Below are 27832 nucleotides of genomic sequence, written 5' to 3' on the forward strand. Positions count from 1 at the left end.
GTGCCCAACAGCTGCCACCAACCTGCCTGTGCTGTCCCTCTAGCTCCAGCATTCTACCCGGTGGACCATTTGCAGTGAGGTGTGCTCAGAGAAAGGCAGCTGCAGCCAGGGCAATTCTTGGTGCACCATGCAGGGTCCATCTCCTGAAGCACCACTGGAACAGGCAAAAAACATTTGGGGATGTTCCTGCCAGAGGATCTGGCTGAGAGCTGCTGAGAAGGGATCCTGGCCTAGGCCTGGCTGAGAACTGCTGCCCCTGTCCTTCAGGGTGATCCTCTGCCCCATGCTGTGGGGTCACCCCGCTCCACTGTGGGGTTGTGGGCTTCCCCCCAAGAGGGGCCAGCACTTGGTGATGATGACAGACCCTCCTGGGCTGCTGCTGGGGGCCTACCTGTGTTAATGAGATAGCCTTCATCTGTACATGGCTGGCAGCACCCTTTCAAATAAATCCTTTTTATTTATTTACACATTTTTAAAGGGAATATTTGCCTATTTGAGGGCTGATCTCTCTCAGCAAGAAGAGAGACTGAGGAAGAGAGAGTCTGAGACAGAGAAGAGAGTCTGAGGCTGGCCAGGGGCGAAGCCCAATATTGCAAGCTGGATCTCGTGTGTTGTATTGCATTAATGCACAGTGCTCTGACTCATCACCCCTTTGGATATGTAAAGCACCATGCCTGACAGGGTTCACAATAAACTTGTGCATGGGATGTGATGACTGGACTAAAATATAGGGATAGGTCTGCCTTGGATGAAACGTAACCCATCCTGGACACAGTTGACTGCTCTATTCTTCTCCAGCAAGTTAATGTCCATGGAAAAGGTGCAGGTATGTTCCCAAACCAGAGGGACTCATGGGTGCTGAGACCTCAGGTTTAATCATCTCTCCACATCCCTAACATGGAGGAAAGTTTCACAATTCTACCTTCGTATCTGACCCCCGACTCTGTACTGAGTGAAACCGTACCCTCTTCAATCCCAGACCCAAGCTCCTGCAATGCTCTGGTAAATTTATACCTGGCAGGCCCAGCTTTAGTGTATTAGAGCTGGCAAAGTAGGGGAGAGCAACTGGTTTTCTGATTTACAGATGTTTCTTTCATAAAGCATCTCAAAAATGACAATTTACAAGGGTAGCTTCTGAGAAACAGAACAAACCTCCTTTCCCATCAAATGGAAATGTCCATTTGTTTCTCCATCTCTTCCTGTGTTTCTTTTTTTTTTTTAATTTAGATGCTCGAAGAATGACAAGCACATTTTTCCTTGGAAATACCAGAAAGATTTAATCTCAGGCCAATATCTCAGGAAAATAATTACCTGCAGCATGCTCTGCCTCAGCAGAGAGGTATGAAATGTGGCTCTTCTCCTTGGCACCCCTGCTCAGAGCAGAGTCTGATGACATTGGATCCTTGCTCTTGAACAACAAGCCATCTTAAATCTGTATCTTGCTCTCACTGCAAACACTTGGAAGAGAAAGAAATGCCCGGGAGGTGCCATAAAGCCTAGACGTGGGAACTGGATTTTTAAGTTAGGCCTCAAAGCTGACATTCTGGGGTTGGTGAGAGTGGCCTCTGGTGTGCCAGAGCTTGGAGGGCACAGCTGTCACCATTGAGGTTGAAGTGGCCACCCATCTTTGGACAGAGCAAATCCCAGACACAGTGAGGCTTCTCGTGATGTTTGGAGAGCAGAAGAGAGAAAATAATTAAAAAAAAAATAGATAAAACCTAGTTAAAATCTATTTTATCCTGGATTATCCTGGAGGAGTTGCAGAAGTCCCTGAGGGCTGGAAACCTGCCAAAGCAAACTCATCCTTCAGAACTTGGCAAGGACCAAACAGCCCTATGAGACACAGCTGCTCTCCAGGTGAGTTCCTCCCCGCACCTGACGATAAAAGAAACCTGGTGCTTCTTTCTCCCTTTTGCTGTTTGCCTGCTGCCCTCAAGAGCTGCCTCCAGCCCCTGGAGATGTGGCTGCAGGGGCTGCTGCTGCCCAGCTGGGGTGGGAATGTGGTGTGTGAGAGCCCGGTGTGTGTTTGAGGTGCTGTGATGGTGGGGCCTGAACTTGCTGGAGCTGTGACAGAGTCTGAGTGGCTGCTTGGAGCAGGAGGGAGCCAGGCGATGCAGCACAAAAGGCCAGTATTGTGCTGATGCACAGTGGCATGATCATCTGCAGGTTGAGATGGCACCCAACTGTACATAGGGCTTTAAAATGTGGGGCTATCATTATGGTTATTTTTGTCTATATAGAATCCACTGTACTAAAATAACCTGTAAGTGTTCTTCAGTATGCCATTAAGCAATATGATTAATTCACCTCCTCTCTGTGGAGAAAAGTATGTTGCAGCAGAGATGTTTGTAGAGGAGTTGCATGCACAGGCAGTTGTGTATTTGCTAGAGATGGCATATTTCTTTGATCTTGCTGTGACCTTCAAACAGTAGTGGTCAGGCTTGTGACAGCTCTTAGCTCCAGTGGGAGATATTTTCCTTGTCTTCAGCCAGCACCAGAGAAAGTAGCGTCTGCTGCAAACTTGAGTTAGGCTTGAAAGTAAGCTGAGCATGTGAAACTCATGTGCACACATGTATAATATACGCAGGCAGTGATACAGCTTGGCATCTGGAAAAGCTGCAGCGGTGTACTGAGCATCTCTACAGCCATGCAATTGTTCAGATGAAGGAGTGAGTACCAGTTCTACTCACAGTAGCTTAAGCAGTTTCTCCTATTTCTCACTCCTTTTTCTGGCTGCTGTGTTCCTGCAGTGACAGCTCTTCACTGCCAAGGCTTGCATTCAGGTATTGAAGACAATTATGAGCAAAAATGAGGGGTCATTTTTTAAATAGTGAAATTTCTTACTTCATAATTCCTATCTCCTATGTGAAACTGTTGAAGGTCATTTTGTTCAGCACTTCTAAAGCATTCACCTTCAGCAGAGAAAAAAATGTTTGTCTTAAAGTGTGAATATTTAAAGAATATGAATCTGACCTTCCCTATTACCATGACAAAATAATTTCTATTACATACCCTTATGATACTGTGCACATTATAAAAATGGCTTCCTAATGATGAGGCACCTTGCCTTTCAAGGGGAGATAAAAAGCCTGAGACTCCTCTGTTTGGAGAAGAGAAGGCTGGCTGAGAGGGCAAAAATCATGGAGGCAGTGGATAGGGTGGATGGAGAATTGCCAAGCACTGAATCCCACTGCTTGAAGACTGGGGACACTTGGAGCATGTAGGAGGTTCTTCTATAACACATAAGAGATAACGTGTTGTTGTGCAGCATGTAGTGAAGTGCTGGACCTTGCTGTCACAGGAGGTAGTAGAAGTGGATGCTATTAAGAGATTAAGAAGGCAATTGTCTAAATGTATAGGCTCTATTCCCATAAACAGATCCTATAGGGAATAGCAGGACTGTACCCTCCAGCATCCTGTACAAGATCTCTGGAGAATGTGAGGGGCCATGTTAATGAACTTTCCCTAGACAGCATCTCTTGCAGCTGGTGCTGGAGACAGGGTAATAAATCATTGGTTTCACTCAGCAAAGCATAGCTTATGTTCTTGCTAACTATGTCCCAAATGGTACTTTTTCTAGCAATACTTCGGGCTGTCTTGTGATAACAGCCCCAGTGTCAGGAGTGTTTATGGTGGGGCTGTCAGCTCAAGCACCAGCACTGCAGGACTTGGGAGGAGAACTCTGCCCTCAGGCTTGTACCTCCAAATCTCCTTTCATTTTGTGGGACCTGATCTGCAGATCAGGGAGACCAATGTGTGTGCTACAGGACTTGAAGGGAGGACTTGGAACAGGCTTGGAAGCAGAGAGATACCAAACAGGGATGATATGAACTCAGTTTCCTAAAGAAAATACTCTCAAACCCTTATCTCCTTCAGCTGGAACTAAGTGCTCCCAGCACCTTGCAGCATCAATCTGGTCAGGCAGCTGCCAAGAAGGTTATGTGTACCTGTATTGAGATCCCAGCTGCCTTCAGGGAGGCAGTTCCTACCAGCTTTTCTCTCCACCGCAACTGTTGTTGCGCTTTTGTGCTTCATTAATTTTGGGTTGCAATATGGTGCAGGTCAGCCTGGCTTTCTCATACTCCTGCGCTGCCTCGGTGCTTAACCGCAATGCAGGAGAGAAACACTGAATGCTCATACTGAAACCCTGACAAAATGAATGAGACAGGCTGAGTGAGAAGGGGTTGGTATGTCACACATGGGCTGCTGACCTGTCCCACCACCAGCAGAGGCGGAGGGACTGGAGCTGCGGAGGGGTTTGATCACCAAGTCTTGCCAGGCAGAACTGTCACTGTTGAGGGTTTCTCTTCCAAAACAACTGGACCTGCATGATCCCAGTGCAAGGGGTTTCCATGCTGGATGACTTTATAAAGTCAGGAGAGGACAGAAGCTCCGTTTCTGCAAGAGCTTCAAAAGAAGTTTGGATTGTTTTTTAAAGCAATCACCATGGCAAGAGGTGCTGCCAGACTCAGTCTATGTACCTCATTCTTAAATCAGAAGTGGTGTTGTATCAATGGAGTTGTCTGTGAGTTGCCCCATGGAGTGCCCTGGTGTCTTCCAGACTGATGTAACCGCTTGCTGGCCTGCTGCAGGTCATTGGTTTTTATTGGTTGCAGTTCCACCGGGGCTATTGTTTCGATAAATATTCTTGCCATCCTTGAAGCCCCCTTCTCCCACCTCCCCAGGAGTAAAGATGTTCCAATATAATGTAGAAAGAAATGGCAGAAACTGATCAATTTTTAGCATCGTGTTGATCTGCCTGGATCTTGCTCCTGACATCACAGGGATGCCTGATGTCCTCTGGACGCCAACATCTTCCCTGGCTTTTTAATACTCTCCACTTGCCACCTGGAGACAGAGCTCCATCCCAGCCGGCAGGGATTAGGGGATCAGCAGGGGCATGGCAAGTGCCTCTGGAGTTGACAGATCCGTGGCTCCTATTTCTGGGCTCCCCTCAGCCTGGAGTTTCTCACGCTTAGGGCCAGGGCTGGAATGCTTTGGAAAGTTTTTCAGTAATTGTCTAGGCTATTTTGAGTGATAGAGCTTCAAAAATAAATTCCTTGCTGTGACTTTTAGGGAAGTTAAGCATTTTTTATTGAGTTCAACTCGAACCCAGTCTGCTGTGCAGGGTGCAAACTGCTTTTATGGGATGTTTGAGAAACTGAGTAGGATATTTTTCACAGGTTATTTCCCAGATTGTTGTGTTTGCTCAGGGAATTTCTCTGTAGTGGAAGACAGGAGTTTTATCATTTTGCCAGATGAGTATTTCAAGCTGCTTCTGCTTTGCAGCCAAGAGAACTGTTATGAGCACTAACCTGGTAGATACATTGAGCTGTAAAAGCTTTGAATTTCTATGAGGATTAAATTGCAGTTCAGGTCACAGTCAGCACTGTGCTGGGCTGCCAATAAAGGAGGGCAAATTGTCGTCAGATCGTAATAAAAAGATTTTATTGTTAATTAATTCTGAGCACCAGAAAAAGTACTATGTGATTTACCATAAAGGTGGGAAATAAATCCATGTCCTAGAAAAGATGCAGCAAGGAAGAGAAGCAAATGATTTGGGGTGAGAAAAGGAAATAAGTGGTAGAAGGGAGAGCAAAAATTTTTATCAGGCTCATAAAGTAAATCAGGTTGATTATAAATGGATCTTCTAATTAATACATCGTATTAATATGTAATTATTACTACTTAAGTATTTATCCTATTTCTACGCTTTTAAAAGATTGCACAATGGGTGCATGAATCCGGAGCATTTTTTGGTGCTTGTTGATAGCTCCTGCCTGGTTCTGCTGTAACTCGGCTCCTCATTAAGGCTTCACCAAGTCTTGTGGTGGCAGACAGGTGGGTCACCTGGCTCAGAGAGGGTTAATGGGACCATCTCACAGGGGAAAAAGGGGGTGTCCTAAATCCTGCTAACCGTCTCTGAAGATTTTCCTGGCTCCTCCATGCTGTTAGAAGAGATTAATCTTGCTCCTCTTTGCCGTTCAGCAGATGTTTTTCTCTTTGTACTTGAAGAGCACAAGTGCAACATGGAACTGTTCATTACAGCTGATTCTTCTCCCTGCTCTCATTTTCATTAAGAAACATGTGTGTGAAAATAAGGTTAAGGTTATAGTGACCTTAAATAGCACTTAAGACAATGTTTATCTGTACAATTTTAAGCAACTTATATCCTAATTTCCAGTTAACTATATGCTGTTTGTCTTTACTTGGCCCTGAGTTACTACCCTCCACCACCTCACTGTTCACAACCTGGGCAGAAACAATGAACCAGAAGGTATTTCTGTTCTGGTCAACATATATGCCTTCCTAGGCAGCTTATCTTCTGTTAAATGCAGAAATAATTGTCATCTGCCTTCTGTGCCTATTCTGATTGGGCATCAGGATAAGTCAAGGATGGAGCTGCTCCAAGGGACATGATTTGTTTGTCTGGGCTTTTTATGGTGCCCATGGCCATGGTGTTGGTGGCAAAGGGCTGGAGATTGGTTGAGCAGCATCCAGCTCTAGGCAGGGCATGATCAGGATGAGCTGTTGAACTTCTGGCACACCTTGTAGTTCCCCAGTGGTGACTGAGGCCAAGGATGTGGAGGGTGATACATGGCCTGAGGTACAGCAACATGGATTTTCAGAAACCCGCACACATACCCACACCCTCTGACCAGCACGGGAAAGCTTTTTTAGAAAAGAAGGGTATTTCAGGCAGTTTAAAAGTATGACAAATGTAGATAAGTGATGCAGAGATTCTATTTATTTTCAACAACCACTCGGTGGAGGATGGTGGCACACACTTCGCCATCTTGGGATTATGGTATGAGTAAACATGTCTCAGAGGGTTACAGGGGTATGATTTGGATCTGGATGAAGAGCATAGTGAGATGCTCTGGTCATCAGAGGCCTTTCTTTTCCATTATGTGGAAGAGACTTCAGTTCTTTCTGCCCATTGTGACAAACATTCCTCCTTTGTTTTCCTGAAGTTTTCCTGAATTGAAACCAGGGATGAGTTCTGGGTCCTCTCCCTTCAATAGGTAAACTGCTTTCACCCACTCCTATCCACCTACTCCTGACCTGGCAGCAGATCGTTGACCCTGCTTGGGAAAAGACCAGGAGCTTCATCAGGGAAGGTGAGCTTTCAGCCCAAGGGTGGGCCAGAGGAGGAGGAAGGAGCCACTTGGTGGCAGCAAGTTCAGAGAAAACCACCCTGAGATGTCTCACCTGCTTCTCTAAGGCACCCTGCCCTGGTCCTGAAGAAGGAGCTCTCTGAGGAGTTGTCTCTTGTGAAAAAACCCTGCACTGAGGCTGCTCTCCTCTTGCATAACTCAGCTAGGAGCCACGACAGAGGCTTAGCTAAGAAAAGCACCAGAGCTGCCTCAGCTGTGTGTGTGGATGGGCTTTGGAGTGAGAATTAAAAGGAGGAACTCCTGCAGCTGGAGGGCTATAAGGAGCTAAGTGGTGTTTATGTCCTTGTCACTTGTGGTTTTCAAATACATGACTTTCTGGATCCTCAGTCCATAGCACATGCAGTGAGCAGGCAGGAGCCCAGCTGGGTGCACAGGACTTTCACGCAAGGTGGAGCTCAGCTCCTGGCCAACTATGGGCAAGCAGAACTGCCTTTCCCTGAGCAAATCCTGTTATCCCAACAGGACAACATGCCACTCCTGTTTCTCTCTGGAGCATGACCTACTCCAGCCCCTGAACCCTAATGCTAATTTTCTCTGAATGTTCTTAGCTAAAATCTGGATTACTTAGTTCAAACTGTTTCCAGAGTTTAGACAGACCTTATGTTCGTGTTTCAGATGGCACTTCCATGCTTGGAGGCCACAAATATAGTGGACCTGATTTCTCAGACCAGAGTAGTGCCATGAAAAAAACTTTTGGTGTTCTCCAGATGTTTCATAGTTGAAAGCCTAAGCTCCATTTTATGTCAGATGACTGTAAAAGCATGCACTTCATCTCACTATAACTGCAGAGCAGCCATACTTCCATTTTTTTAAGATATTGGGATGATGCTTGTCTTTTCTTCCCCAGCAACAAAGATCATCCTAACTTTATCTAGGCAATTTGGGACACCAGATCTGTTCTCCTGCATGTTGTTACCAAGGCTGCCAGCCAAAGACACAAAACTGGCTTCTTGAATGCACTTTTTAATATTAATGGTTCTAGGAAATCTCTTTCCATCAAAGATGATGCAGATTAAAGCTTTGTTGATTATAAAGAAAGTAAGATCCTTAACCCCCTACATAAACTTCTTCCATGTAACTGGTCATATTCCTCCCTCCCATTTCTGTATCCAGACTACTCACCAAAAATTTAGCCTACACTTATGTTAAAGAATCATCCAACTGGATTGTGAAGTGGTCCCTTATATTATTCCACTATCCAAAACAGTACAAAGTTTTTCACAAAAGAGAAGAGTTAATATCTCTAATGTTGAAGTAACAGCTATAGAGGAAACTGAAAAAGAACAAGCGTGGTGGCAAGACCACATAATTCTGCTGTGAGGTTTGTATAATCTTGATTTGTTAAGTTTATTATGTTTCTCAGGTCACTTCTCTTAGGGCATTTATTGAATTAGCTGATGCTTTTGCAAAGATCAGCAGTGAAATATCACTGTTAATATTCATTGTATGTCCACATTGCAGGCTTCTGGCATTCGTGTTATCTCTGATGGGGCTGGCTCTAATAACTGTATGCAACATTGCAGCTTATGGTACAGCTATACTTTGAACAATGTATATTGTCAGAGATCCCTATAGATACATAAGGCTAGAAATGTACTGGCTTTTAAAAGAAATATGAGATTCTGGAGCAAAGTCCTGCAGTCAGAGGTGAAATCATTGCAAATTCTGGCTGTGGAACACAAGACCTTGGGAACGAATAGCTTGGACTTGGGAGCTAGTCATCCTGCAGTGCAGTATTTGGGCCCTGAAGATGAAACATCATTGTGGAGACACTTTCAAACCGTGTGGAAACCTGGAGCTGCAAAAGTGCTTGTCTTTTCTGCTGGAGCTGTGCTGAGGGTCCTGTCTCCTTCAGGTCAGCCATCTCTAGTCCCTAACGCTTTCCAGCTCAAATAGATCCCAAAGCATAAGTGATGTAAATAATGGGTCTCTGCAAATCTGGGTTTATCTGTGCTGAATGGGGAACCCGTGGGTAAGTGTGAGCTGCTCTGCCAGCAGCTATGAGAGTGGGTAACTCGGTGCTTTTGCTGGGGTTGTGGGCTGGAGCAGAGCTTTGCTACCCCACACTCTGGCTGCATTGCTGCAGGAACAACATGTGTGCTCAGGGGCTGACTCCTGTAGGGAGGGAGGAGGAACAGTGACTTTCTCCTGCAATAAAGATCCCCTTGAACTTCAGCTTGTCCTTCCTACATCGGAGCTGACTTCTACTTGAGGCTCTGCTGAAGCTTGCCTACAGAGCTCCCTGCTTGTTTCTGACACTTACCTACAGGTCATCCAGATGAAGGGATTTGGGGTCTTCAAATGAAATGGTTAAATTATCTGGATTGTGGTTTTCTTATAATTAATGAATTGATTTAATGAAGGCAGGTAGTTGTTCTGCACAGGAAGGTTCCTGTCACTCGTAAGTTGTCAGCAGGTCATATTACCCAGGTAGTACAAGTAAACTCTGAGGGGTTGGGGTTTTTTGTGTGTGTGTTTGTTTGTTTGTTTTTGTTGTTGTTGTTTGTTTGTTTGTTTTGATTTTTTTTTCCCTGTGCTGTTTTCTGACCTGCTGGCAGTGCTTTGGGAGTTAAAGGATGTGATGGGGCAGAATAGCAAAGAGAGGAGGGCTCAGCGGTGTGCTTTGCAGGCATGAGAAAGTGCTGCTGAGAGCTCAAGAGCTTCCACTCCAGGAGCATGAGCTCATCAATGACTGGGAGCACCCACCAGCACACGGTCAGCTTTCAGGTTTGTGTGTAAAGTGCTTCCAGAGACAGAGGGCCAGCTGGGTGCAGGCAGCTGCGTACTGAACCCTGCCCTGCCTGGCTCCCTGCGCACAGACACGGAGCTTAAGTGCTGACACAGTCAGAGCTCTCTGCTGACATGTTCCCATGGGCAGTGACTGCAGCTCTGAAAAAGAGTGGGCCCAAGTTACTCTGGTCCCTTGCTCACCTGGCAGTGCTTTGCACCTGCTTAGCACAGGGGTCCATGGCTGCTCCAAGCAGGGGGGCGCTTGGGGCCAACCCTAAGTGTGGGAGCCTGTGCTGTAGTATGGACAAGGTGCTGGGATTTGTTGATGTTTGATGGCAAATGTTAGGCTGCAGTTGCAAAAGTCAAGTGGTAATGCTGTGAAAATACAGGGCTACTCCAGGCCTTGTCCTTCATAGAGAATAAAGAGTGAGGTGTCTTTGTCCAAAAGGTGATGTCTGCTCTGGGAAGGGAAGGGTGCTCAAATGATGTCAGGAGAACCTGAAGAGTCAAGGAACTGGGTTTCTGCTCAGCAGAAAAGGGGAAAAGCTGGGCTGACCTTACAGGGGACTTTTCAACTGCTAGAGGCTTGGTGAAGGCTGAGGTGCATGTGGGGATCACCATCAGGATTATTTGAAATGGTGAAATGTGGTGTGGGGAGGCAATGGAGGGCTAACAGGGAAGGCGATGGAAGAAAATGAATGGCTGCCCTAGAAGGCGGAAGTAACGTGCTTGAAAAGGCAGGAGAAGTCAGTCTATTTAGTTCAAGTGTTGGTGCAAAGGGTTTTCTAATGGTTCATACACATTTCTCCATCACCGTTTGAGTGACTTGTTTTTCTGTAATGAATCTCATGAGATAGTGAGAAAAGACTATGAAGGAAACAAACAAAGGCTGGTATGATCTGCACAGTGGTGAAAGAAGACAGTGTACAGAACTGGCTCTGCTGTCACAAGGTCATGAACATGTCCTTCTCCTGCGTCTTTCCCTTTTCTGAATCCTGGATACATCTCCTCTGCTTCTCCTCATGTCCCTCTGCAATTCAGGCAGCTGCTGGATCCAGACCCACGCAGGAGGGCAGCTGCCCTTCTTTTTATAGGACTGTGAGAGAGAAAGAGACTGAAAACAGTGGGAGTCGAGCTTCCCCAGGTTTCTTGTGCCACTGGGACAGATGTGGACTAATTATGTTTTTGTTGATCCCTTGGAGTACTTTGTTTCTGCCGTGTCTCAGACTTCCCCTTTCTGCTGGCTATGATCAGCTGGCTTAGAAAGTTGCAGGGTGGTTGATGGGTTATTGGAAAATGTACCTAGTAGGGTGCAAGATGCTTTCTGGCACCTACCTGCATCAGGAGTACAGTGTGCTTTGCAGGGAGGTTGATGTGGAGCCACGCTGCAGCCCTGGGAGGTGGTGGTCCTAGCAATAGCTTTCTGTCTCGAGTGCTAGCACAGTACAGATCTGATGGATGAATTTCATACTCTGCTGTGCTTCAGGAAGCAAGCAGTGCACAGGTAAACCTGAAATGGCACTTTAGCAGGGCAGATTGTGATAACATTCAGAGGGATTTGGCCAGGAGGGAGGTAAGCAAAAAGTCATTTAGAAGCCTTGCTGCCATTTTCCATACTGTAATTTAAATCCTCTAATCCTCTCATCAGGTGCCTTGGAGGCACTAATGTTTTCTAAACATGCATATTCACTAGTAGAGTTTTCTTGGTACCTCCTCCTGCTCTCCCAAACCTTGAAGCCCTACTCGCACAGCAGCTACACTGTGCCTAAATGTAGCTTGGTTTCACCGGCTGGATGGTCTGTCACCTAAGCTGACCACAGCTGGATTTTGGTGAGCTTTTCACCACTACAGCTTTGACAATGCCCTGTAACATGGAATTGTATCATCGTTGCCCCTCTGTGGCCACGCTTCTCCCTCTCACAGGGCTGGAAAGGCTTTGTGACTGCAGTGCTCTCCCAGGCGCCCAGCCATTGCGTGACCATGTGTGATGGCTGGTTGGCTGTGTGTAGCAGCAATGGGAGTGGGTGCTTGGGCAGCTCCACTGTCAGCCCAAGAGCCCCGCTACTGGGGGCTCCCACAGCTTCTGTGTGAGACGCCTGTGGGGGTGCAACCGTCTCCATGGGGTGGGTGCCTGGATGCCGTGTGCCACTGGCTGCCTGCCTTATGGCAACGGGTTCCTTGTAGCGCGGGGTCCAATCAAGGGCAGGGAGCTGTGCACCCCCGGTCCTGGAGCTGCCGAACGGGGCAAAGCACGTGTTACTCCTCCCCGCCACAGCGGAGCACCCTCCTTCCCGGGGCTGCTGCCCGCTCCAGCGGCACCCACGCAGTCAGGCACCCAGCCCCGGCACCCAGCCCCGGCACCCAGCCCCGGCCGGCTGCTCCCCACGCCGGCCAGGCCGTGTGAGGGAGGAGGAGGCGCGGAGCCCTCCGCCCCCTGCGGCGGAGCGGGGGGCGAGGCGTTAGGACCCGGCGGCGGCTGGGCGGCGCGGCGCCGGGGCCCGAGCGGTGCGGGAGGAGCTGCCGCGCTGCTGCCGCCGCCGCCTCCTCGCCCTCTCCTTCCTCCCGCAGCCGCCTCTGCCCGTCGAGGCAGCGCTCCCAGGCTCCCCCGGGGCGCTCGGCATGAGGAGGATCAGGGCCAATGCCATCGCCATCCTGACCGTCGCCTGGATCCTGGGCACTTTCTACTACTTATGGCAGGACAACAAGCCGCGCTCGGCGGCCACCGGCAGGTCCGCCGGCAGCGGCGGCGGTAGCGGCAGCGCCCGGAGCGGGCAGAGGGCGGCCGGCAGGCTGGAGCTCCGCCGCGAAGAGAGAACCATCCCCCTCATCGTGAGTGAGCCGCGGTCGCCCAGCATCCCGCCCTGCCGCGGCGCGGAGGGATGCTCGGGGAGCCGCCGCCTGGGGGTGGGGAGGGGAGCGGGGTGAAGGGGACGAGGGGGCTTCGCTTTGCCTTCGGGTTTGCTTTGTATTTATTTTAGCATTCGTGCTTGTCACCATGGCAGCCGTTACAATCGGGGAGCAGGGTGGGCAAACCTCAGGGGAATAGAGAAATGCCGTGGGTAAAGTACTGGCGAGTTGTCTCCGCCGGCTTGCCTGGGATCTGCTCCTCCGGCTACGAGCGGCTGTCCTTGCCTGAGGAAAACGGTGAATGAAACAGCTGGAAGGTTTTTCGTTCACGTTCAAGAGGCACACACATGACCACATTTTTTTCCCATCAGGACCAGATAAGAGCTGTGACCTCTCACAAGCCCTCTGGTCAGCTGGGTGCTGGATATTGGGCCAGGGTACACAAACGGCACTTTCAGGGGTGGACTGTGCAAGCTGGTACCAGCCTCTGCCTCAGCTCCCTCTGCTTTGCTGCCGAACGGGGGACCTGGGCACGGCTCCTGAGTTTTGTCTGGTTTAAGCCAGAGGCAGCAGTCTGCAAGTTGGGCTTAGGCTAGGGTTTGGGCAGGGTGGGAGATGGGGGAGCCCTTGGGACTCCTTGCTGACCGAAAGGGTCAGCAAGTGGTGCCCTGATGTACTACTTCAAAATTATTTTCAAAGCCCCCACACTCTGCCCTCCCTGGGTATCTGTGGGCTTGTTAGGGAGATAAAATTGAGCTCCTGACTTGAGGATGTCTGCTCTGTCCATGGAGGAGGCTTTTCCTCCTTCAGCCAGCCTAATAGCACCAGTAAAGCTCTCCCAACTTTAGGCAATAGCTTCATAAAAAATAAACCAGCCACTGGAGCAAAAGTGGCCCAGCAATACCATTCCAGGAGTGATCCAGCTGAAGCAGTTTGGGAACTGCACTGTGTGTCACTCTTTGGCTGCAAATCCATTTATCAGCCGGTTACGCACACATGGAAGCAAACAAAAGCGGCAGCCTGGTCGGAGTCGGAGCAGGGGCCAGGCACTGGGGCTCTCTGCTTCCCTTCTTGACTGATGCTGGGATTTTTGGCCTTTCTCTCTCTTTTCTCCACCTGTAAACTGGGGTGATGGGGGTGTGTGTGTGTGTTTGGGAAACCTTGTGAATGTTTGGAAAACGCTGTCAGCAGCACCAACCCTCAGGCAGCTTAGACCCTTGGCCAGCACTTGCAGCTGCCAAGTCAAAACTGAAGCTCTTGGGCAGAGTGAGGATGTTATTTGCTGGTTATTAGGGCCGGGGGCTGCCAGCAGTTCAGGCTGCTCGGCTCTGAGACCCTCTGTGGAGTAGGAGTGGAAATGAATGCGGTGTCTGCCGAGCGAGGAGCTCTGTGCGAGTGCTGTTACTGCTGCAGCCCTTCGGGGTGTGCTGGGAAGCACTCTCAGGCTGGCCGGGGTCGACTGGAACAAACGAAGGATTTGGAGTGCTGCTGCCTGTCAGATTTCACCTTAGCAGCAGGGGAGGCTTCCCCTGAGCCCCTGATTTCTTTTGCTTGCTTGAACATGCTGTTCAGGCAGTTTTATTTCTCCATTCCCCTGCTTATCCCTTCCATTTTTTTATTGCATTTACTTTACTCCCTCTCAGAGGGCTTGTGGGGTTACATGAATCCATATCGCCTGCCAAGCACCTTAAAATCCTTGGGAGGAGGATGCTGTGGCAGTGCCGCACGTTGTTAGATTACTGCCGTTTGTGGGGAGCTGGTATGCGCTCGTGGCTAACCACAAAGCCTGTCGTTACAAGCTATAGTGATGTGCAACAGCCGTTCCAAATCTGGTCCTGCACGCATAACGATGTGAGGCATCCCGGATCTTTTCCATGCCTGAAATCCCTTAGTGGGGAAAAATAATCACCCTTTGCTTCTCCTGTCCCTCTGTAATTGGGGTTCCGTGATGGGCCAGCCTCTCCTCAGCAGGCAGTAGCGGGGATGAAGGAGGACCCTCTCCTGGTGCACCTGCCAGTGGGGCATGGTAGAAAAATCACATCCTGACCTGCCACAATCAATTTGCATTGAGAAGGAAAATGGGAGGGGTTTGTGGTGTTTGGGCTTTTCCTTGTGCATGTGGAGCATTTTCACAAGGTTTAGGTGGGTTGCCATGAGGGACAAGCTGGTAAATGCAATATGTGTGTGGCTGTAACCATACAGTGGCATTGGCTATCAGAGACCTGTGAGATGGCCACAGCCTCTGCCTGTGCTGCTGGAGCAGGTGGGTGTGGGGTGGGAAGGTCAGCAGGGGCCTGGGGACTGCACCCCCCGGCAGAGGTGGCATCTATCTGGGGTATGAGCAGTTGGTCTCATGGTCTGAGCTGTCTGTGAGAGACTGCAGGGTTGGTCATGCAGGGGCTATAGCCTTGCAAGCTGCCCTTGGCATATGTCCCTACCCCAGCCTCTGGGTGCACAGTGTGCATGCTGGGACGCTTCCCACTGTTCTGTGCCAGCCAATGTGGGAAATGTGCCATTTCAACCACCCTGCTGGAAAAATGATGAATTTAGAGAAATGGCTGTCCTTTTGCAGTGCAGAGCCCTCAACCCTGAGTTCATTCCCCATGAAGTTAGCTTACTTGACTTAATATCTAATGGCAGCCTTGTGTAAGAAGAGGCGTGCCTACACACTGCCTGCTTCTCCTGTCCTGTGGCCTTCTGCAGAGCTGCTGAGACAAGCTGCTGATTTTGATCCAGCTTTTGGTTTCCTCTACTCTGCATGAGTGATGGTGTTGGAGTTCAGGTTTGGGCTCATCTGCAAATAAGGGTGACTCATGTGACTTATGGGTCTCTGGAAAATATTTTCTCAGTTTTCTAAAATTGGCTGCTTTTCTGTCTGGGACCAAAAAAATACTGTCTTTTGGGTGAGTGAGTCCAAGAGTTCTGTTCTTCTGCCTATGCTGTGATGTTTCAAATCCTGGGCAAATTAAGGTGAATTGCATGGGTTTTAAAAATAGGAGTGTTTTCAGGGCCTGTGGTTTTCTTCTTTATTCTTTCCCAATGTGAAGAATAAAACTCACCTCAGGTAAAAACTATAGTCCACTGCAAGTCTCAGCTTGAAACTGGTTTGTTATTTGTTGACCTTATGGTTATTAGCACAACTTTAAACTTAAAATTGTGAACATATGACTCTTAGAGTCAGTAAGGGAAATCTTTGGATATTAAAGTTGGGGGGGAGCCGGCAGAGATCAGTGTCCCAGAAATACCCCATGCATTAATGGTGATCCTCCAGATCCCTGTTTTATAGCCAGAGATATTGATATGTGGGCTCTGTGGAATGGCTTCTCCCCAAACAGGTGCTACAGATGCTTGAAATAAAAATGCAGAAATTGGTAAAGGGCAGGGCTCACTTGGTGGTGCGTCAAGCCCCTGTACACCTTCCTTGGACGGTGGAAATATGATTGAGTACCACAGTCCTAGGAAGGCAATTTTTCTCTGGAGCATGGCATAGTTTCATATCAGTTAGGAGGAACCCTGGGCCCTCTGGCAGTTGGTTTCTGTGTTGGGTGTTCTTGGAGGATGGACTTCCTTGGGCTCTTTTGTGTCCTTCCCAAGCAGGAGGTTATCTCCGGCACCTTGGAAATTTCCTGGAGGCAGAAGCTGTGCAATGTGTCTTTTGGAGGTGCCTTGGCATCATTTGCACACTATGTATGAGTGGTTAATTACTTGCCATTTGCTGCTCATCTGCTTTAGCACGGTGCTGATGGGCAGAGCCCAGGACACTGTCCTCCTGCCTCTAAAGATTGCAGTGTGGGAAGCTTGCCCAGCGTACCCATGTCCCACTGAAGAGAACAAGGTCATCACTGTCGCATGGGCAAAGTTTAATAGTCAAGAGGGTAACAGGGGAATTTTGCTCTTGTCTGACTCTGAGCTGAGCATGGGAGTATTTGCTCCCATTTCCCAGTCAAAAGCTGAATGTGTGGGTGCCCATGGGCTTCTCCAGCTTGTTGACTTCTCTGAGGTGGTAGAAAAGCGGCAACATGCCTGGAAGATGGAGACAGAAGAGTATCATTATTTAAATGCTCTGGGTTATGTTAGGCTGGTGCCTGATTGCTCTTTGAAGCAGGCATGTTGTCTCTTATCTTTGTCCTGCCAACTTTTGTGACCTGTGCAGTTCCTCTATGACCCTGCTATAGACATTTTGGCAGCTGAGAGACCCAATATTATAATACTGGCTCACACTGCCTGGGCTCAGCTCTCCCGGCTGCTCCCTGCCTCTGTCCTCAGCCATGTACAATGAGCACCAGGGAGGTACAATCGGGGCATCATTTTCACTTGCAGCAAAGGGTTTCTAAAATGCTCTGCAAATACCGCTGAACTGGGCATCACTTGCCTGCGCTCAGACAGTGAGCAGGATGCTCCTCTGGGACACGCTGCTGAGATGGGAGGTATCTGTAGGCATCGAGCCAATTGATGAGGAAAGATATAAATAATTTGATGCTCCCTTCTTGTGTAGCCAGAAAATAGGCAGTGGCTGGGAATTACTACTTCTCTGACTAGCCGGACTGGCAAGTCTAGCCGTGCTTGTATTTGCCACCTTGTAAGACCACGTTGATGCATTCTCTTCAGACCCTGGTAGAGTTAAATAGCTTAGCCAAACTGCAGTCTGCTGCATTTGTTTTCTGTTGCCTTTGGCTGTGAGTATCTGAATCCTGTGGAGCAGGTGATGGCTGATGTTCATCATTCATTTGTGAATTATTTTCTTCCCATCCCTTCATCACATTCCCTCTGTGCACAGCTTTCAGGGGATGCTGTTTTCCTCACAACTGTGATAAGCTGCAGCTGTCGTGTATCAATAAGTGATAACATTTTTGAGGGACTTGTATCCCATGAGGCTCCTGCCTGTGTCCCTGCCTGGAGGCAGATCCTGTAGCCTCGGGGATGTAACTTTGGGAAGCAAGGTGGATCCTAAATAAAAAACCCAACGACAACAAAAGAGGGAGAAGAGCACTTATTCCTTGTGCTGGCCTATTGTCAGACTTGTAAAGTGCAGGTTTGATTTCATGTCCTGCTGTGCTGTGGAGAGTGGAGGCCTCATATTTGAAAAGATGCCACAGCTCATTTCAGCAGCCTCCTTACTGTTTGACTCTTATCACGTTGCTCACTCTTGAGTCTCCTGCCTTTTGGGGCAAAGATCAGGAATGTGACTGTATGGGTTTCTGTTCTTATACTGGGTGGCTGCATGTCAGTTTGCACACGCGTGAGCGCAGCGCAGGAGGCTGTATGGTCTCCTCAAGGCTGCTGTGCTGCCTGCAAGCCAGACCATCTCGGATGCAAGCAGCAGGAATTCGACTCCAGAGAGGCATGGTGAGCAAGCCCGTGAAGTCTCCATGTTCTACAGCTTGTGAAATGCTCTTGTTTTCTTAGAACATCTTCTCCTCTTAAAGCCAAAGGAAAAGTGAAGGGGACTTGGACTCTCCATCGTACCAGTGCAGCTCTGCTCCCTGTGGCTCTGCAAATATCTGGGGTGCTGGAACCCAGATGGACAAGAAGCTGCAGGTCATAGTGCTGATGCTTTTGCAGGAGTAAGGTGTCCTCTCCAGGTGCTGGGTTTACCTGTGCCGTTCAGCCTGGCTTGTTCCCCTGTCAAAATCCAGCACCCACCTGGCTCTTCCCTGCACCTATATGGCTTCTACTCTTCCAGTTCATTTTACAATGAGGGGGGAATGGGCCTTTTGGAGTTTTGTGGCAGCCATTCCTGCTGTGGCCAGACCTCAGCAACACTGATTTTTTTTTGATCTCTGTGAGATTCTTATAGACACCAGATAAGTCTTGTGCCAGCTCCCTGGGAAAGGATGACTTGATAACTATTTCTCTGGGGGTATTGCTGCAGGAGGATGATTTAGTGACAATTCGACAGCTTAATATTTTATTTATGGTGTTTATGTTTTGAAAATGTGGGAATGAATGCTGTTTGCGTAAATGGCAGAAAACAATCTTATATTCAATTTGTTCCACTGGCCCATATGGCACATTAAAAAATAAAATAAAGAATGAAAGAAATGGTTCACAATAATAATATTAATGAAAGCCAGCTGGCAGCACTGGCCTTAATTTTTAATCAAGTGACGAGGTAGCTGCAGCGGGGTAGCTGGGGCTCAGGGAGCGTGGCAGTCTGGGCAGCCTGGGATGGTGTGTAGCAGTGTGTGGGGGCTGAAACACAGACCTCCTGAAGATGTTTCTTTACCAGAGGCTTTTCATTAGTTAAGTGGGTGAAGCAGGTGCAAGTTTTAGTGAGCTAAAGCATTCTTTCAGTATGCATCTGTTTCCCCAGTTAGATTTGTCTTTGCATATAAAAAACTGTCCTAAGATTTAAAAGCTAAAAGTTTAGCAGTGTTTGCTGGAAACAGAAGCCTTTGAGAGTCCTCTCAAGTCAGTCTTTGCTGTGGTGAAACTCAGCCCAGGCACTTGGTCCCAAGGTGAGCAGGTTAGGAGCTGCCTGAAAGGCAAAGGAGGAAGATCTGGTTTTGTTTCAGTGGCACTGAGCTGGGACTGCCCATGCTGGAGTGTGGAAAAACGACTTAATTATTTCTGTTAGAAAAATATGCAGTGTAGGACAAAGGCAATGAAATAAACAGAGGTCAATATGCTGGGATGAAGCAGGTGGGTCAGTGGGGGACCCTGGCTTGGCTGTGCCGTGCATCACGTCCCTTCTGCAGGGAGAGCCCCGGTGTGCAGTGTGGCTGGGCAGGATCTCTTGCTCTGCCTTGGCTCCCCCCAGGGTGCCAGCTGCTTGTTCCTGCCCCACAGCATCTCCCTGACAGTCCCAGGACCTCATTCTCTCTTTCCTGTTTTGGGGGTGTGCGCTGCTCCCTTGTGAGGGAGCTCCCTCCAGCCCTATCTGACAGCTCTTGCAGGCTCTTTGGGGCTTGTCGTGTCAATGTTGCTGTTGTTCTGTCCATACAGTGCTTGGTGCAGGGGCTGTAATCCACAGCATGTCCTATACCATCGCATTAAGGTAAAGTCATAACTAAAGCGAGACCCGTGGACTGGGCATCCAGCTGGCTTACTGACTGAGGCACAAACTCATCCTCCTAAACAGGCTGCTGTGCTTCACTTTTGCCAGTCTAATTTTTATCTGCTTCACAGGGCTTTTGAGAGGCTTAGCTTGCAACTTTTGTAAAGGGCTGGAGATGAGATAACCTTAGCAAAACATTTGACTGAGTTCATCCTTTGTGTATACAGTTGAACCAAAAACGGGATTAGCAGAAATGCAGCAGGTCATGGACTATGGGCTGCAAGAGGAAGACGTTAAAGCGCAGCACGGTGAGCTCCATGCACTGAACAACAGGATTTATGTGGAAAGGCTGTGTTCTACCTGCTGTTGTCTTTCACTATATTTTTATAAGCACATATTTTTGCAACTAATAAAAGTGATGAAGGGCAGGAGGTGGACTGTCCTCATCAGATTTCCAGGTCCCAGTTGTGCTTGTGGATATGGAGACAGAGACATATATAGGAGTACACTTAAACAAACAACAACAAAAGGGAAAAAAAAGTGATCTCTTGGGCACCATCTTTGCAGAGAAATTACCCATGTTGTGATATGCTTTGAGCATATGGGTAATTTCTCAGTGTTGACAGAACCTGAGTTTTTGACAGGCAGCTGCGTGTTCCCTTGGAAGCTGCTATATTTTGGCTACTTCGGGGGCATCGTCCCTGCAGAGACCTGCACCAGCTGCTTCTGCGGTGGCAATGCAGGTCCCGCAGCACCGTTGGTGTCCAATTTCTGTGCTACCCCAGGACACAAATGGAGCTGCCATGTGGGGCTGCCCCTGGGCGGGAAGCAGTTTTGTCCGGTCTGGTGATGGTTGGTTGGTTGTCTTGCCATGATGTAGCCGCAGGGTTGACTTTGCAGTTCAGGCTTCACAGCTTTTGTGGTCAGGCTGGGTTGGTGCTCTAACTTCTGACTCTATTATAGCATGGGCACTGATGACATTCAACTAAAGCTGCAGAAAATTATCTTCTTTAACCTCTTGCTTTTGTTTTCCCACTTACTGAATTTTTCATCTCGTGAACTGAAATGTGGTCCTTGTGAAGAGGCTTTGTTTTAAAGTAGCAGGGAGAGAGAAAGCGACTGTGCTGAAACCTGCACCAGCCGTTTTGTGGGCCTGGGAGGAAAAGAATAGGAATATTTTTCTTGCCTTTTTATTTGGCATAAGCTGAATCCAGAAACAGTGAGGGCTTGGTTGGTAAAGTGCTCTTACGCAATGAAGGTGTCTTCAGAGATTCTCTGGAAAAGTCTTCCTGCGGCATAGATCTGGAAAATAGTGATGCTTTCCATCTGCTTATATGCTGAATGCCCTGAATGAAGTATTTCAGACCATATAGTGTCATGCTCAGTAATGCTGCACTTCATGCTTTTTGGTATCAAGTATGCAGTAAAAAGCCTAATAAATTAGAAAGAGCATGTAAGAGCTGCAAAAAGCAGTGCAGCTCCATTGGTAACTTGTGAGTTAGTCTCTGAGTGGAAACAGGGACACAACAGCAGTGCAAATGGGAGCCATCAAAACCACACAATGAAGTTAAAAAAATTCTGTGGTTCTTATGTAGTTTTCCGAAGTAATTTCTTAATTGTAAAAAATAATAGTAAAGTATTGAAGTTAGGAAATGTGAATGTTGCAAGTCCTCACTGCAGCCTCCTGGTGCTCAGTGACGTGATCATGCTGTATTTCCCAAGTGTTGTACTATACATGTGGTGTTGTTTTCGGATTTGGTGTCCTCCCCCACTTCCTCTCCCCCCCACCCCCCCTTTTACCTTTTTGCGAGATGTTTTGGATCTAATTGTGTGGTAGGAATTACCAGCTACACCAGGCTGCTCATGGAGTAGGCTGTATGTGTTTCCTAACCTTCTGAGATGTCTCAGTTTGGCTGAAGTACCTGTTTTATGCCTAAAGATAGGGCACAGCCTCTCAAAGTGACCTCTGGGTGGGTTGATAGAGGCAGTGACAAACAGGTAAGGCATAACCCTGTTCCCAGCACAGGGATGCTGAGTTGCCACATCCCTGCTGGTGCTACACTTGCTTCTGTGATGCTCAGGCTCTTGGTTTGTGTTTGGGAACAGCAGAGTTGGCTCCCCTAGCAGTACCAGATGCAGCTGGTGAGCAGTTGTGTTTCTCCCCTCACTGGGAGTGCAATGTGGTGTTTATACTGAGCTTGGGTTGGCAGCAGCAGGATTGATGCTCTGCAACAAGGTAACCCTTTCAAAAAACATCTGGAGCAAATCTGAACAACCTTGGGTCTCTTGGCATCCTTGCTGTGTTTGGGTGGTGTGGGTCTGGTTATGCTGTGACCTGGGATGCCCCATTGCTGTGCTGTGCCTGCTAGCTGAGCAGCCTGGTGCAGCATTTCCACTCTGTGCTGGGAAAACTGGACTACACTGGTAGGGAGCTCCCAAACAAATTTTGGGAAGGGCTGGGAAATTGGTGTTCCTGTGGGCCTAGCTGTGGTCAGCACAGAGGGTCCATCGGGTCAGGTGATGATGGCTGAGCATGAAAGGGTTTTAAGTCAGTGGATGGATTGCTGGCTTGGGTCAGATTCTTGAACAGACACAAATCTCATGCTACAGGTTAGGCGAGCCAGGAGGAGGTAGTTTGCAGTGAAAGTAAACAACGCTCTCCTTACAGTGCAGGATACAGATTGAGTCACGTGGGATAGTAGGAAAAAACTGCTGATCTCCTTGTATCACTTAGCTTACAGCATTATTACAAATAATTATTATTTGTAAATGATTTATTTGTTAATTTTATTGAGTTCAAAGCCTCACCTTCAAGAAAGATGTGCTTGAGTTGAAGGGAAATATAGTGGGGAGATATTAATTATTGTGCTTGGCAGGCTAATATAAAAAATAAGTTATTTGGTATATTCTCCCCTCTGCTGCCATTCAGACATTGGGCTGCAGCTCCGCCCTGCATGATAAGTACCACTCTGGCCTTTGCTGCTTCTTGCACCTGAGCACCAAGGCGGCTACCTTGGTGCTCCTGACAACCGTGTGGTTTTGGACACATTAGTTTCGGCAAGGCAATGCCATGGCAGTAGAGTCCTCTCACCCGCTGCTGACATCCTCAGGGCAGTGGTTCTCACCAACTCTCACTTGCTTTACTCCCTGAGGAATTGGCAGGGACCATGTACTGCAGGGGCCGTGTTGAAGGCGTACGATGTATGCAAAACTCAGCCCTTCAAATCTTGGTGCCCTAGTTAACAGGGATTTAGTCCTCCCAACCTGTCACAGCCCATCTCATTTTTCCTTCTCTTTCTTTTTTAGCTAGAGGATTATAATTGTTGCATTGAGCTTAAAGGGGATTGGAATGCTCTGTATCTTTCTTCTGTCTTTCCCCAATATCTCCTAAGAGGCATTAAGAAGAAGGCTGAGGAATGGATAAACAGGTATTAGTATCCCTGTAAGCACTGAAGAAAGGGTGAGAAAATTCTCCCTAACCTTTCGCTCCTGCCTTCTTACCGGGTCTGCACGGGATGCTCTATGACTTCCTGAGCTGTGGTAGCTCCCCGACATTCTGGCGTTAGTCCATGTCCCCAGATCGCCTAGTGTGCAGGGCAGGGACTCCTGGTAGCCAGCTGGGCTGGCGGAAACTGGGTGTATGGAGGGATTTCCTTCTTATTCTTCTGTGCCTCCTGTACCTGAGGAGCCTTGTAAGGTGTTACTCAAGTTCCGCAGCTCACAAGTGCAAAAAAGCAACTTGCTACTGCCTGTGGGTTGCATGTTCAGAAAAGCCAGTACACAGATGCACTCAGTTCCTTCAGCTGGGCTTCAGCAGAATCCAAAGCTGTAATATCTGAATTTTAAATGAAATATCTTGACCTTTTTTTTTTTTTGGGTGGGGGGGATGTAGGTGGGTAGTGCTATTCACCATGGAAGATTCCTTAGAAGTATTAGAAAGCAGAAATGCAGAGCAATGACTGTTGGAACTCCCTAGTTTACATAGCAGTGAATCTGAGAAATTAGGAAGTAACACCTCACGTGGCATTTATTGAATGTCCAGGAATTTGCTAAACTGAGTCTTGTGACAGATTTATTAAGACTAAGTAAATTTTGAAGATACACATTACATCATCAATCTTCTTGTCTAGCTTTCTGTTAATGCTTTTATAATTCCCCTAGAAATACACCTGCCACTGCTATATTTAACTTGCTGGCCCTGTGTGAAGCTTTAATTATGGTCCTCACCATTCACTGTGGCAAGGACAGCCATGAAGCATGTTGCCAGAAGATATTTTGAATCATTAAAGGCAATTAATATTTTTCCAGTCTGGAGTAGGTGAGTTGTATTTGAATGGAAAATATCTCTATTGAGGTCCGAATTTGCTTTAAGTTATCACTTCAATATTTTTCTTCCCAAGGTAAACTGCTGTATCGTTGTCCCATATCTGATGGGGTACATTTAGACACATTTTGGTCTTTGCCTGTCACTTGGGGGCCCTTTGAGAGCTAGATGCTGCAACACAGGGGTCAGATCTGCACTGAGTGGCAATCCGGGTGACTCCAGCCATTACCTGGGTCTGCTTGGCAAGAGCTGCGTGAGTGTTGACAGTGTGCTGAGGGCTCAGGTGCAAAAGGAGAGATGTGGAGAGAAGCTGTTCTCTGTGAAAACAGCTGGCTGTGGCAGCTGCCAGCCTTTGCCCTTGGCCTGGCTGTAACTCTGTATGCCAGGGGAGTGCACAGCCTGGTTCACAGCTGGGTGTGCATCTCCATAGCAGACTCTTTCTGTATGTGAGTGACTTGCTTTGGGGGCTCTTCTGGGAGGGGAGGGTGAGGCAGGGAGGCTTGTTGAATACTAAACTGTTAGGGGCTGCCACAAACCTGCCTGGAGTTACCAAGTCACCTTGCCATCCTTTCCTGAGCCATCTGCACATCAAAGTTATGCAGCCTGAGATGGCCCGTAAGTCTTGCTCCTAGTCCAGATATCACATACAGCCTGTGCTGCTGAGTCCCTCCTGGCAGTCTGCAAATCCATCCTCATGGGGTGCTTGGGTATCCAGACCAAGTATTCCTCTGTGCACCGTGAAATATGAAGAGACAGCCTCTGTCCCAGTGAGTTTATAACCTCCATAGATGAGTAAGATAATAGATTGGGAAGAGAAGGTGTTCTTCCCAGAATTTTCCTGATGTAGGGCTGAGATTAAGCCTTGGTCTCTGCTGAAAGGAAGGAAAGAAAAGATAAAAGAAAGTAGAAAAATAAATAAAAATGTGCATTATTCAGATCTGCTAGCTTCTGGTTATTAGCTCTGATTAAAATACAAGTGAATCCAAGACAGTTTGGACATAAAGTGTGTACCATCATGACTTAAAAGAACTTGGTTCTGGATCCAAGCTACTACCCAGACATGATTAAAGCTCAGTTTGTTCTGTCGAATGGGCCATACCTCATTCTTGTTAGGGTTTCGTGCTTTGCCTTGGTAATTTATTTGAACCACCTCCCCACCCCTCATAATTTCTATGTGGTCAGGGATGGGTTGGCCACCTAAAAACTGCTTTGGCACTTTGCATAACCTGAGGGGGCTGTGATAGTCTGGAGGGAGTAAATTCTGCTCGTGGCTGTGGCTAGGTGGGGCCAGGAACTTTGCACCCTCTCAGTTACCCCAAGTGCCAACTTAGGTTTTGGTGTGCATTTCCTTCTGTCTGTTCACTTGGGGGAAGAGGAAGCATTTTGATAATGAGCCCTTGGGAGCGGGAGTGGGGAAAGAGGTTAGGAAAAGCTTCTAAATGATTCCTGTATGTGCAAATGTTAATCATTAAACCTGTTACCACTTAACAGCATGACTTCTCATCATGATTAGCTGCCCCTCTAGGCTGACCAGGAATAAATCTCACGGTGTTTGCTGAGTGCCAGAACTGGACTTCAGCCTCTCCCACCTCAGCCCTTGCAATGAATGGTGTTTAAACACTCCTTAGTGGGCTGGGGTGGCAGTGGGGCTCCCTGGGGATGCTGCTGCTTCTTCACTCTTAACTCTGTCTTTGGAGAGCTAAATTCTCAAATTTATCAGGGTAAAGTGAGGTTCACCATGTTATGTTGGTTTTAATGCCGAGTGACGTCTGTAACCAGCGTCTGGATTCTAGTTCTGTTCTCAGACCAGTAGCCTGTGTGATTTGCTCTTCTTGGAGGGGAAAAATACACTGTAGGTACTTTAATCATTCTCTCTGCATAAAAAAACTGTTTGCATCTGGGAATATGCTCCTGGCATTTGTAGTATGTATTCAGTTTTTGTCTTGCTGCCAGGTTCTTAAAGCAGACAGATAACAGCAACATGAATGCCTGTGTGCTCAAATGCTTATATTCCTGTCCGGTGGCATGTGACACAAGTTGCAGCAGGCAATAGCATCTGACTGGGCATATGGCCTTTTGCCACAAGTTATAAATAGTCAAGTGCAAATACAAGCAGCAGCATCTAGTTTTGTAGGAGCAGAATTTTACAAGGATGAATTCAGCTAGTTTTACTCATTTTCCCCCAAAATAGGAGTCTCAATGTAGGACATCTGTGGCTGTTGATAAGGGGTAAGTGCCTAGTTCAGACTCTAGCAGTCTGGAGAACATCAGCTGGATGATGAAAAGTTACAAATGGGTGACTAGGCCTTTACAACCATTGTTTTAGTCAAGTGATATTGAGTAATGTTTGTTGCTAGTAATTCTGTAATGCGGACAGGGGAAACTAAGGAGTGAGGGTCCTGGGGTAGAGACTTCATCTGAGCTGGATAATCCACTCTGAGGGGCATGCTTCCGAGACCATCTCTCCTGATCAGAGAGGTAAGGAGCAATGTTTCTGTGGTAGCAGCAATATGCCACCTCAAGAAGGCTCCTGACAGCCCCAAGCAACTTGAAGTTCCCTAGGGAAGTCTATCCTGTTTGATAGGTACTTGCTGTTGATCTTGAACATCTCCATATGCCACTATGGAATTGGGATAGAACTGATTCTTCAGAATGGCTCTGTACTGTAAGCAAAAATGGGCTATTTGAAGTTACTTGAGGGGAAAAAAAATGGCCAAAATAGACTGAAAACCCTGATGATATAAAGGGAAACACCTCTGCTCCTGAGGATGAGTGGAAAATACCCACCTGTTTGGTAGGGCTGCTCAGGCTCCCTGTAGGCTGTACTTTCAGGATAACTATTTGCAATTCTCCTGCCAGTTCAGTACCTCCAGCATTTCCAAAGCATGAATGAAAAGCAACTGCATTGGAATGTCTTCAGTGTCATTTAGAGGGCAGCTCAGTTATCTATCCTCTGGACAGACACCAAATCTGGCAAGGAGAAAGGTGTTTATGCTGTGCTTTAGTATGTGTTGACCTAAAAGAACTTCTTCTTGTGCATTTCTCAAAAACCTATTAATTTAATTAAAAGCTAAGAGATATCCTTTTAAAAATTGATTTGGTGCATTTCTGAGAGTGTGAAGGTGAACAGCAATATGCTCCTTGGTTTGCCAAACCAGCTTACATGAACTTGGAGGAGCTTCCTTCGTGCTCCCTGTGGATGAGAAAGATGTGTGAAGACGCCTGGGGTGCAAGAACTTTAGTCTTTAGTGTATGCCCCTAGTATAGAGTGGCTGTGGAAGTATTCAAATATATTTTAAACATTTGAATGTTTGCTCAGATGTTGAATCTTAATATTGTATTTCTCACTTTGTCACTGCAGCTATTTGAGTTTATTAGGAAAAAACAAGGTTTTTTGTGTTTCCTCTTTACACATATGGTGTTGTTTGTGTCAGTCACAGAAAGTGGAGATGTTATTATAAAATAACTGTACCATCCAGGCAGCTTCCCCACAGGTGCTGACTGCCTCCTGTAGTAATGGCCCACACTATCTCTTGATGCCTCTTGCTTGAGGAGGTATAGAAACCATCTGAAAGTTCTACCTTCCATTCCATTAAATAGGTTGACATATGCAGGATGCACAGTGCTGTGGTTTTAGTCTGTATTGAGGCAGATTAAATGCTAAAGGTCCAAAACCAGAAGGAAGGATTATCTGAGGATGCTGGGATTATAGAGTAGGAATCAATGTCACTGGGCTGGAACTGGCTGCTCCTTGTT

General features: G+C 47.5%; 1 protein-coding gene across 2 annotated transcripts in view; it reads left to right on the top strand.

The window, feature by feature from the left end:
* Positions 1–1823: 1823 nt before the first annotated feature.
* GALNT16 (polypeptide N-acetylgalactosaminyltransferase 16) overlaps positions 1824–27832 on the top strand; it is a gene marked incomplete at its 5' end in the record, with an annotated part of 87435 nt that continues 61426 nt past the window's right edge. Inside the window, one exon of one of the 2 annotated variants that reach the window (XM_082058740.1) lies at positions 1824–1857. Coding sequence is in view for 1 of the 2 variants with exons in the window: in XM_082058739.1 (XP_081914865.1) it covers positions 12528–12737 (210 nt within the window). Of the gene's footprint in view, positions 1858–12527; positions 12738–27832 lie in introns of those variants that run through there. The other variant, XM_082058739.1, reaches the window with a different exon arrangement.

Source organism: Streptopelia decaocto (genome assembly GCF_964273445.1).
Source record: "Streptopelia decaocto genome assembly, chromosome: 7".
NCBI classification, from domain to species: Eukaryota; Metazoa; Chordata; class Aves; order Columbiformes; family Columbidae; genus Streptopelia; species Streptopelia decaocto.